Source organism: Aquila chrysaetos, chromosome 5, assembly GCF_900496995.4.
Source record: "Aquila chrysaetos chrysaetos chromosome 5, bAquChr1.4, whole genome shotgun sequence".
NCBI lineage: Eukaryota > Metazoa > Chordata > Aves > Accipitriformes > Accipitridae > Aquila > Aquila chrysaetos.
Genome location: NC_044008.1, coordinates 51303065 through 51316109, shown reverse-complemented (window position 1 = coordinate 51316109; position 13045 = coordinate 51303065). Strand labels below are relative to the sequence as shown.

The 13045-nt window shown below is 34.0% G+C and overlaps 1 protein-coding gene across 1 annotated transcript in view; it reads right to left on the bottom strand.

Annotated features, from left to right (window-relative positions):
• Nucleotides 1-13045, bottom strand: part of EFL1 (elongation factor like GTPase 1) — an 80885-nt gene that overhangs the window by 48255 nt on the left and 19585 nt on the right. The window contains exons 13-15 of the mRNA XM_030013725.1: nucleotides 7824-7975; nucleotides 6956-7134; nucleotides 6129-6264 (exon numbers count right to left, since the gene is read on the bottom strand). Coding sequence (XP_029869585.1) covers nucleotides 6129-6264; nucleotides 6956-7134; nucleotides 7824-7975 — 467 coding nt within the window. The remainder of the gene's footprint in view (nucleotides 1-6128; nucleotides 6265-6955; nucleotides 7135-7823; nucleotides 7976-13045) is intronic.

Below are 13045 nucleotides of genomic sequence, written 5' to 3'. Positions count from 1 at the left end.
TTATTCGATGAAGTCCTAAAGGAATAAAATGCTTGTTAGACACCTTGTAATGAGGTTAGCTGTACTACTTCATACCAGCTCTTCACGCTAACTGCAGCTGTATGGCACCTATCTTCAGAAAGATACAAAAAAATCCAGAAGTATGAATCTGTAATCACCTACATTTCCCATGTCATATTGTTTACATGTCAAGAATCCTGTAAGTGCTTCATAAATAATTAAAACATGAAAGAACATTGTATGGGAAAACAAGCATTTTAGAAATGGAAAAAACAAGGTATACAACAGTTTGTCATGTAGGAAGTCAGTTCATAGTGAGCTGGCAACAGGAGTGACTTCTAGATTCCTGCTTTTAACAATGTCATTTGGTAAGTTAAAGAAACAAATGCTCTTAATTTGGTAGAACACTTGATATTCACATAGTTAACTGCATTTGAAAACATTCAGGAAATCATCTAGTCTCCTATGAGCATTACACTAAGGCACTACAAATCTAGTGTTAAGGGAAAAGCTTTGCTTTTAACAGTATTCAACAAAACACAAAAAGCACTTAAATAGTCATATAGGCAGCTCTAAGAAAAATCTGTTTTTTGTATGCTAGCAAACACAAGACTATTATTGTTGCGGTACTTCTGGATAAAAAGCAGTATACATGTCAATTTTAAGATGCACGTTATTCTGAACTCTTGTATGCACATGCATGAGTGTGCATGCGCAACACGCCTTGAGATAAATTTTATTCCAATTAATAAAAATGTATCACTTGATGATCCTTCAATCATTTCTTCAGAAAAACATGACACTGAACCACATTCAAAATAACCCCACAACATTATTCACTTATACAAGTACCTAAAGATGCTTGTACTTATACAAGTACCTAAACCAGTGTTCTCAGAAACACGTTCCTTGTTTTTTACACCAGCTTTTTCTTAAATTACTCAGAAATAAGAATCAATACCCACTATGGGAATCCTAGGCCTTTCATCTGTGCATGGTATCGTCACAAAAAAACATTACTTCTTTTTGCCTATTTAAAATACATTTTTACACTACCTTCAACAACTGTTTCCGTTACTAAAAACCCCTTTTTTTTGCATAAACAAAAAAGGCATTTTGCCTTCAATTACAGGACAGCAACAAGATAATAACAAAAAAAGGGGGGGCAGGGGCGGAGGAAGTTATGTGCATCTGGAGGGCATGTACTTGCTCAATCTTTACTTATGAGCCCAAATTACGTTTTCCTCATATATTACCTTCTAATTTTTCCTTTGTCACTTTGGGGATCGACCACTAAGTTCTTTTTATCATCTTCAATCACAAAAATATCAGAACAAGAGTTACAACATGACACTTTTCCTGTATTTGTACTTTCCCTTTGCTTGGTTTAAATAAATAAATACCTAAACCCCATATACAGATAGATATAGATATATATAGATATAGATATATATAAAGAGAGATTCTTGCATGGGAACAAGCAAATCAAGCGTCCCCACCTCCTCTTGCATTCCCCAGAATACAGACTTATTAATGCTTCAAAACACTTACTGGTGTGATAGAGGTAGTCTTGATTTAGATGAAATATTCTTAACATAGAAACGTAACAGAAATAATTTAAAACTTGCCTGAAATAATCTCCTTTGTGGAACTTTTAACACTGTTTCAATTTAAGTTATTGTTTTCCCGCCTGGTAAAGAAGCAACATTTTTTCATTCATGAAATGACATAACAAATATTGCTTTCCCACACCTTTCATTAACAAAAAAATGTTTATGTTAGTGTTATTTTTTCTATTTTATCAGTCTCTACAGTTTGTTAAACAATACCTAACACTACTTGGCAAACAGAACTTACATACAACATCCAAATTAAATCAATCAACATTTTGTGACTGGACCATTTATAGTTTTCCTTTATATAAGAGAAACTAAGCACTAGTAAGAAGAGCTATGATAACTAAACTAGAGATCAATGGATTTCACGCTACAGCCAGGGGTTGACTTCCTGTCAAATACAACACATCTGGAGAGGATGTTTGCATGGTGGCAGAAACCCACAGTACCATAGATGTTTCCTGTACAACAAGGGGGACTGTCCCAGCAAGAACCTAAGCTTCTGTAATAATAAAGGAGCTTAACACACCTGGATAGCCAGATGATTGTTTATATCAAGCTCCTTTCTCTGATATATTTTTGTCATAGCAAAGAAGGATAAACATTTAAAGAAAGTGGGGCAATTACAATAGCTTGCTATTTGCATAGCACTAGATTATGCAAACACAGGTCAGTATTACAGTGTCACTAACAATATGCAATGATACATCAGTTGAACAGTCTTTGGAATTTAATATTTAAGTAGTGTTTCTCTCCTTAAAGACTCGGAAGGACAATGTTTTCAAAACAGCACGCAAGACTTGTGTCCAAGGTCTATGATACAACGTTTTCTTTCCAATGCATATTCAGGCAGTTTTCAAAAGGTGAGCACAAAACGTGCCCGAGACGCCTTGGAATCAAAAGATCTGAGCTGATTTTGAGATACAGATTTAGGTGTCATACATAATTGTCACATTTAATCTCTGCAAGCACAGAGTAGTTCTGTATTTGGAATTTAAGCACAGTTTTGATATACCTAGTTAGAATTTACAAAACAGGTAACACTGTTTCTATTAAGATAATAAGGCATCAGCCCAACTGCAAGACAAGGGAAGCCTGTACAGAAGTTCACATGGTCCTTAAGACAGAACAGAGCGATACAGAGAAGGCTAGCACTGCAATAAGAAGTAGGTGGACCATTTGCAAGACAAGGCTCTCACTCCCAGGACTGTCAGACCTGATGACCACAGGGATGCTCAAATTCAGTAACTGCCTATCATGCAAAAGGCCTGTGACACGATACAGAAAAATAAGCCATTCCTGAAACAGTAACGTTTACACATGATTTATTTTTGGATCAGTACTTCAACATTTTTCCAAATTAAACCTCAAGATACTTTTCATGGCCCATTCCAATGACTATCATGTTTTTCATTCAGCAGTTTCAACTAAATACAAGTGCCATTTGGAACCAGAAGGCACATACCTAATCTACTATAACCTTATCTGTGGCTCCAGTAACTAGATTCTTCTCCTGCAAGGTCTCTGTTCATTCATAGTGCAAAGCAGAACCTAGTAGTTAGTACCAGTTACAAAGCATAATTTCCTGTCTGCTGGCAGAGGACCTCTAACAGAAGTGCAGAGAAAAAAAAAAGTGAAAAATAAGACAGTACTCTTTCCTCAAAAGGCATTTTGTTCACATACTCCTTTTTAGTTCTCAGAGTGGAGAAATCAATAGTGCTTCTAAATTACAAATTCTATAAAAGGTGTTTTTGTCAGAGACAAGAATTTTGCTCTTTTCATAGAATATTCTGACAAATAATTTTTAAAAGATTTATTACAAAGACTTTATTATCCTTGGTCCCCAAGAACTTTTTCATTTGTTTTAAATCATATTTCACCTCCTACTCAAGGACTACAAAAAAAAAAAAAATGTATGGTAGTCACAGAGACTGTAAAGAAGAAAAATTGTGAATTATAAACAGCTATGTGGAAGGAAGCAGTATTTTGTGTTTGCCATATTACTTGAAAATGACATACTGCTTAAAGTTTTTTGACAACTACTTTTGACAAAACATTTGAGCTGCAAACTTGCAATACAAATTAACTAACGCAAAGCAGTTTGTCTCTCCTAACTTCCAGGAACTCAGAATAGTGCCAGAAAATAACCTTCCGAAGCTTGCCAGAATGGCTGTGCATATTAGACAAGGACATGGCATTGCTTTTCAGCTGGATGTTCTTGAATTCTGTTTGTGTGACAGCTTTGTAGTTCCAATACAGTATGCTTCATTACCTTTTCCTCTTACAATATCTCACAAGTTTCTCAGATTTTTAGCAATTAAAAGGAGATGAGTATTTTAAGTAAATATTAATTGAACACAAGGAACAAGGGATGAAATCTTTTCATTTTCAGTAAAACAACCTATGTATCAAGACATGTCTTTGATCATTAAACCTTTGCATAAGCCAGTATAAAGAATAAAAAGGCTGCTCACTAGGACCAAGCAGATTCTTCCTGGTAAGAAACAACCTATAAATAAGAGCAAAAAAAACCCCAAACCCTGAAGAAAAAAAAAATCTGAAAAAGCCCCATACCATGAGTTTTAAAGTGGAAATAGGCAGTCATGATTAACTGTGTGTTCCTTATGGCAATAATTGAATTATACAGAGTAAAACTACAGAGCTTTCAGAAAAGCTTCCTTAATTTACTAGACAATCTACAAGCAATTTCCTTATATGGCTGGAGAGAAATCACTGCTGTATGCTTTAAAGCTGGAAGATAAATGGCCTTTGAAACAGAAATCATTGTTACTAACTGGAATAATAAAAGTCTTGCATCACCACTGCTACAGATTCCTTTCATATAAATGTATCGCATTTTCTCCCAAGTGTGGTAAATCATCATCAAATCAGTAAAGGTGTTTATTGAATTTCTGTAAATTAACAATGCAGCTTGACAGGGAAATGGGAGAAACAAATGAACAAGAAGGTATCTAGGGCTTTTAGTTTTAAAAATTCCTTAAAATAACATCAGATTAAAAAAAAAAAAAACACTAACACATATATACCTGAGCTTATATGTTTGAGGTAAAAATGAAAACCTGTTTTGTCAATATATAAAGAGACTAGAATGATCTGGTAAAAAGAGATGAAATACCAAACATAGTCTGGCTAAGAGCTCTGACTGTTAATATCATCTTAAAATTCTATGAATTTTTCTAAATATGACAAATCTTGTGTCACCATTCAGAACTTTTGTATTACTCAACTAATATGCTTTTCTTTATGGAAAAGCTAGACCTCACTGAAGAGTAGCCTTTTCGTAGAACTAATTGGTTAGAAAAACGTTTCTTGAAATTTGGTCCAAATTTTAACATTAAAGACGTAATATAATTCTTACAGTATATTTTTCTCTGCAGGAGGCAGCTGCAGGCCTACTTATTATTTGGGAAGCACAAAGACAATACCCTTTCCCTTTTACAGCAGAGTGTTTTGGGGTGGTTTGTTTTTTTTTTTTCTCTCCAAACTCTTAATCATTTTTTTGAGGTAAACAGACCATACACTTAATACATTTTGATACTGAAAATGGTCAACCTGGGCATCAGACTAGAGTAAGGTATAATTCAGAATTTTAAAATTTTAAGCTTCCAAATAAAACTAATTCACCAGCTGCTTATGTTCTGAACACCAGGCCCATGCTAAAAGCAACCAGCACAGTTAACTGCCTGATTAACAAAATCCAATCCTGACAGAATACACCTGTTTTTAATTTACTATATATTTACTATAAATTGCTAAAAATCAGATGATAGACATGAGAAAAAAAAAATCTTATATTTTGCTGTAGTTCATACATTTTCATTCACAAAATGAAAAAAATAAAGAATCAAATAATTTTTAAAGTTTACACTTTCTAAATTCTAACCACTAATTTTGATATTAAAAAAAGACAAATGAAGGACAAAACCAGTAAAGAATGCTATTCATACTCTAGAACAAAGCAGCTCAGAATCTGGCACAAAAGAGCATAACTCAATGATTAAGATGACTTATCACTTAGATCCTTTTCTGTGAAGAAAGTGCAAAATTTGCCACAGCCATAAAAGAAATAATTTTTAGCACCATAGTTCAAGCAGACCCATAAATAAAACCACAATTTTCCACATTACTAGAGAAGTCATATTACAGAATTTCCACTGTTAGGAAAATATTATAAATAATCCTTGCAATTTATAAAATATGAGACCTTACTGCTACCTTTGGCAATTCCTGGCAATACTCCAACCTGAAGATAACAGGCTAACGTAATCCCTAGTTTTCTCCTATTCATGCATCTTTTCCCTCACCACAATTCAAAGTTCACAAAAATCATACTTTAATTAGAGTACCTTCATTTTTTGCACACACATACCTAAAAACATTCATAGATTTATTTAAGTTTTCTTATTATGAATCACAACAAAACAATTTCAGTGTATTTTGGATGAGACAAGGATTCAAGCTATAGGAAATTAAATACTAGTTACATCTTACCCAGAACATTTCCTGCAGGTACTTCTTCAAGATCTTCAAGTTCTCTTCCCATAAGCAAGTAGAGATTCTCCAATGTACAGCAAGTCATATGAGGTACTAATGGCAGATCATTTGCAGCAGAACACTGGGATGACAGCTACACAAAGTAAAACAGCCAGTGTTGGATATTTATCACTTAGTGCTGATAAAAGCTTCTTCCTCAAGACCTCCTTCCATTCTAAAGCTAAGAAATGCATTCTAAAGCATTTTCATTTGAAAAGTTAGATATTAAAAAATCAACATATACTTGAAATTTTTTTTTTCCCCTTCCAAAACTCCAGTCTTGTGGCAAACAACCAAATGTTACCAAGAAAATAAGAAATAATGCTTTCTTTGGTAATGTTTAGGTGTGTACTACTCCTAGCTCACTTTTCATTGTCACTGATAAAACAAATTTTTTAAAGTAAATTCATAAGTAATGAACTTTTATGATCATAATCTTAAAACATTTAACACCATTTTTTTCAATACTATTATGCACCTTCCTGTTCCCCAAAAGCATTGTTTTTTCCTTCACAAGTTTTCTTTGAATCAAAGTATGCACATACTGGATTTATTGTTAGCTAATACAACACTGTGCTTAAACTATTTTGGAAATGTTAAGGTTTATAACAAGTTTATGGACACAATCAGCTATTACCAGAATTACCTAAATTACTCTGATACTTTTTGGGATTTTTGACTTGAACTTCTTATTTATTTATTTATTAAGCAACGTGTAAAAAGTTAAGTCATCAGTGTTTCAAAAGAATCCCAAGTTATGGTAACAGTTCACTGTCACCTCTTACCTTATGCAAAGACTCAGCAGGATCATATTTTGGTCCTAAAACAAAGATCTTTTGCCCTCTTTGCACAATGCCACTGAACACTCTAGCAAAAGCAATGAAAGACTCCTTGTTGTCTGCTTCCTGTTTCATTGCCTTTGAGGTCATGATCTCTACTTGACCAGTGAGATGTTGCTCTTCACCTAATCAAAGTTAGAAAAATATATGAAGAATAAAAGCAGTTTCTGCCTCATCATCTGAAGCAAAAAAAAATAATCAATTACATATTATTCTACCACATCTGGTGACACATTACAAGATGGCAAGAATGCCCCATTGTAACTCATAATCCATTCCTGTTGCTCATACACTGCTTTTGTACCAATTTATTACTAGGATGTTTGTTTTTGTTTTTGTTTTTTTAATGAAACAGTTACTCTCACAAAAGCTTAAAGGAATTGAAGTTATATTGGCATAAAGTATGCTAGTAACAAGTCCGTAAGAAGGTTCTAGCAGCAAGCTAAACAAACCTGAATCTTTCTACCCCATACACAAGGGCAAAAGTCAATTGCCACACCTTTCTACTTAAGAGTAAGAATTATTTAATTTTTCAGCAGAGCATACCCTTCAAGCATCACCTGGCTTTGCTGACTCAAAGTAGACACCAACCACATTCTCAGGCCATAGGAACAGGTATCCATGGCACTACCGCAGCATTTATGAACTATCAGCCTTCTTACAAATCCCTCCTTACTTTTCATTTGGTTCCATCTATTGAACTGTTTGGACTGGCATGTGGATGATTCTTTGTAAGGTACACAGCCCCTTGACAACACCTAGACACTGCTATTAAAGGTCCTCTGAGAAAAACAGATAGTAGAACATTACATACCTTTCATATCACCAGTGTTCCCAGTTACTTCAATTGAATTTTCACTTGGGGGCTTTTCTGACAGCTCCTTTCCTTGATTTGCTGCCAATTTTTCTGCATGCCTTTGTTTCGCAAGTTCATGCCGATGAGCTATTTCTTCTTGAGTTAAAGGCCTACATAGTATTTTAAAACATTAGTATTTGGAAATGTCATTTATTTTAAAATAAATTAAATCACAATAATTAGAATACTATATTTGGCATAAGTAAAAACTTATGCAGAATGCCTTTTGTCCCCATGATACTACATATTTTAAGTCAGCTAAAATTAGCAAACTCTTCCTCTACCATGTTTAGGGAGATGCCACCATGTTAAGCTTCGGTTTATTTTGTTAAAATAAGTCAAGTTTCTCCCACTGATGTGTGAATTCTCACTTTTTCAGAAAAGATCCAAGCCAATTTTCAAAATTGCTTTTTACACCATGTCCAGTATGTTATCCTGAGCTAGAATCACAGCTAAGACTAAGCATACAATATACTAATTTAAGCTTATCTATACCAAGATGGTTAGAAAAAACAACCAGACTTTTCTTCCAAATACATAGGGATCAAACACTGTCGTTTTAAATTACTTGTGGTATCTTTATTATTTTAAGGTGTTCTTTACAGCAAGTGTTCAAATGCAGGGAAAAGTCTCTGCTTGCTATAGCTACCTTTTCATAAAGTGAATAGCTTCATAAAGGACAAAAGACTTAAAACTGAGACACCACCAACAAAAACTAATTTTAATATTCTGATGCAATTTCCATCTACTCACTGGTAAACCCTGCCTTAAAACAAAGTGCTTTAACATAAGATTTAAAGCAATAAATAATAAAAATTTAAGAAGTACATTATCATTCCTACATAAGGCAATATTAACAGACTTGTTTTTAAACACAACTCTTTTCATGCATTTTAAACAGCAAAGTGAGTTACACATATATGAAGTCTAACAGCACTGCCTAAAATTGTCCATTTGATTTTTAAATCTGGCCCTAAATAAAAATCTGTGATATGAGGTTATCTTCTAATTTAATTAAGTCCAAACAAGGAAATTAATTTCAGGTACTAGTCATCTTCCCTTTCTAGTTCCTCCCCTGTTTCTATTAATTTCCCATACAAAAGAGCTGAACCTATGATCCTGCTATAATCATTACAGATACTCTTAAGAATAATTTATTCTGTTTAGTAATTTCAATATCCACAATTTCTCATGTAACATGCTGTCAGGTGCCTACGTTAAAAAAAACCCAACTTTATCACTGTGGCTTAAAAGCAGGAAAAAATAATTAAGTTATGCATATATAATTTTTTTCATGGAACTAGAATGCTTTTTTTTTTTTTTTCTCCTATTGGGAGCAATGGAAATTTATATTGCTTTCCAGCATTAATAAATAATTTATTTCCAAAATAATAACCAATGCATTTTTTTATTATATGAATATTCTTAATGGAATTCTAACTCAAGAGAAAAAACAGTAATTTTCTCTATCATAATACACGCATTTGTACAACACAACTGGACAAACTAATCACAAAGTCTTAGATCTTGACTTCAACTCAAGAAGGTGAACACAATCCCACAGCAAAACCCCACCTACACGGTGTGTCCTTATGGCTGCATTTGCTCATATGATGGAGGCAAGAACAATGAATGGTTCTTAGTATTAAGATGGTTTAGGATTCTTTCAGTCAGTTGTATCAATCACACAGTCTGATGACCAGAAGCACTACAGCAGTAGAGTAATTTTTCTTTACACAACAGGCACATAATTATGATCGCTACTAAAAAAAAAAGTTTGAATCACATCCCGACATCAACTATTCCACACTCCCAAACAAGGAAACAACCCATCACTTAATGGTCAAAGTTTTTATGTGTAGCCAGTAGAGACACTTACTGGATGCTTACTCTGCCCTTAACTGGATTAATTAGGGGAGGAAAGCCCTGAACAGCTTCTGTGGCTGAGACCAACTCACTTCCAGTAAGATTTTTTTTTTTTTTTTTAATATCGTAATATGGATGCTTTTCTGCATACAACACATTCTGCAAGAAACTTAATTTAAAAAATGCTTAATGAGACTCTTCATTTTACCAAAATTCTTAGAACTTGAGGAAATCACTCTGAACACAGTTATCATGCTTACCTTAAATCCAAACATTCAACTCAAAAGAGGAAGAAAACTATACACAAACTAAAAATCTCTCTAAAAATTACCTAAGAGAGGCCCCCAGGATAAAATGTCAGAATCGGAAGCACAGACTTTCAGAACTCAGAACCTGGGACAGACATACTACATGTCATAGAAAAGGCAAAAGCAAGACAAAATTGCCACTACAAACTTCTCAGTAACTTTTTTTTTTCTTTTTTTCTTTTAAAAAAGCATCCATTAATCACTGTGACAGAATTAAGAATATGTATCTCTGAAATTTTGGAGCGTGGTATTTCTGTTTGGTTTGTTTATTTTCTTGCAAAAGAGAGTGAGACTTAACAATACAAAATGCAAAGCAGATGGTGGAGAAGAAAACTTTATGATGATTTTTTTTTTTCCTGAAGGCAGCTGTTCAAAGCTATTTAAGGGTTTGGAATGTCTGAAAAAATTCCCAAAGGAGAGAGATTTATAGGGAAAGTACAGATAAGACAGCCAAGGGTGTCATAAACGCAGTCTATGTATGATGGCATAGTATACACATGAGGACATATGTATGCATTCCAACACATTTTATTGTCCAAAAATACTTTTCTTTTGTGTAAATAAACCTGAGAGTAAAAGAAAAAAGTTTCTTTGCTTTTTTCCCTTTACAAGGTATTTTTAAAAGTATCAGTATATTCAAGTGTCAGATAGCCCTAATCACAAATGTTAAAGGTACCTTAAAATTCTGAATGCACCTGCGGAAGTTATAATACATATAAGCACAGTTAATTATAGTCTCAATTTGATAAGAAGCAGATTGAGTGTGGGTGGGACTTTAGCTAGTAGGTACAACCTAGACTTCCATCCTGGTTTCTGTCAGCGTCAATTTCTATAAAATTAGTCACTCCCAGTAGTATCATTAGAAACCACAAAAAGATAATGTTGTCAAATAAATCCTTATACAGAATTGTAACACACTCAAGCAGAACACAGAACAAGATTAATGCACATAAGGCACTGGATCTGCAACAAAACCAGTTTTAAATTATTCCCTGATTTATTAAATTTCTCCAGTTGGCAAAACCAATCAGAAGAGAAATCAATTTTGAACAAATGCTGCCCAAAAGAGAAGAAAGATTCTCTCCTCTTTTTCCCTACCATATTTCTTCTATCCCCTTTTTTCACTCCATAAGAAAGGATCTACAGCCTCATAATATTGGCAGAAAAAAATGGGAACATGCAGGCACACAAAAAACAGTAAATGAAAATTCTGGAGCGGAAAGAAAAAGAGAGAGTCCCTACCTCCACAGAGATGCTACAGAATCCAGACACCATACACATGAACCAGGCACAAGTAATAGAGCTGACATAGATGGGTGACCACTTTATTACTAACTCATCTTAACCTCAACCATGTGGTAAACAAATGCTATGGAAATAATAATGTGGAAAAGGGTGTAATATATATACTATTAATATTTAGTAGATTGTTGATTAAATGCATCTGATTTCAGGTAATTTAAGCAAGCTACTGCTGACTTCCTTACTCCAACGTTCCCCTGGGATAACTCATTTAGTTTAAACTGAACGACAACTAAACTTCTTCATGCAATCAATCCTCTGAATATGATAGCTTTTCTACCCTGCCATGTTATCAAAGACAGACTTCATTCCAAAACATTTCAAAAATTCATAGTGAATAATCACAACAAAAAACCCAAACATAAATTGGCCTCTGATTATTATGGAAAGTGTTATGTTTACGTTTTTAACCTTTTAACCCTCAGACCATTTTAAAAAGGAAACACCACAGTCGGAACATCAACTGATTTCCAAAACATTGGTACTACCATCAAGAAGTGTCTGTGATGCCTATCCTATGCCACATACAATGTTTTTGAAGTGGCTGAGAATACTTTCTCTCCATACAGTTTTTACCAGTTGAAATTCCATGAGCTCATGGACATGTGCTTGACTTCATGAAGCTAAGGGGGTAATTTCTGTTAACATCTTTAAATCCAAGTAATTTATAGAGAATCTTCTGGATTACTCTTCATGACTCTGCTCTTCAGAATTAAGTTCTAGTTAAATCATTGGCTGCTGTTCTGCTCACCATCTGGCACTGGAAGACTTCTGACAACAGCATCCCTACGGACAGCTCTGTCAAGTGCAGCTTATTTGCTACAATTCAGCAGACAGTATGTCCAGTGGTCTTCCTAATCCTTCTGAAGTTCATTAATTTCTGGATTAAACTGCTTAATGTCTATGGAACTATCTCCATTCACAAACTAATGTACAAGTACTAAGAATATTTCCTATCTTTTCTATTGCAACTGAAAGCACTAGGCAATTCACAGTAGAAAAAAACGTGTATACACAAAATGAACAACTGAAAATCATCCAAATCAGAATTTACATAAAATCTCATACAACAGTCTTCCAGGGTTCCTGCGAAGGGGAATACTCGATAACTGTTTTGTATTATATTATATAGCAATTATCATTCATTCTGAGATATGTAGGAAAACTAAGATACCAATATCAAGGGGTCATACACTGCCATGAAAAACACTCTTGACTGATATACTGACCTTTGGTTTATCTCACATACTAAATGTGCAATAAAGAAAGAAGAATCTTGAAGGAACACTCTTCCAGAATGTTACAAGCTTTTCTCTCTTAAGCTTACAATTACACAAACTAAATCATGTCCAGAGATTCAAGTTTCATCCATTACTACATATTCCTCTCTTAGATCAGTTCCAAAGGTCTTAGCTGGATTAAAATGCATACTGTTACAATGAAATTTATTTCACAACAACCATAAGTAGGGGTTTTAATTTTTGAAAAGCATATATGACTCTTAATTATATAACTGGGTGCCATCTTCAGATGTTAGCCTGTAAATCTGACAGGCTGTTCAGGTGACTCATGCCATATACATTTCTAATGCACTAACTACATTTTTGAACAAACTATTACTAATGCAAACAGAAAATGATGGGTTCAGATCACACTGAAGTCCCTGAAAGTCATATTGCCTTCAAACATTAAAATTAATTTACT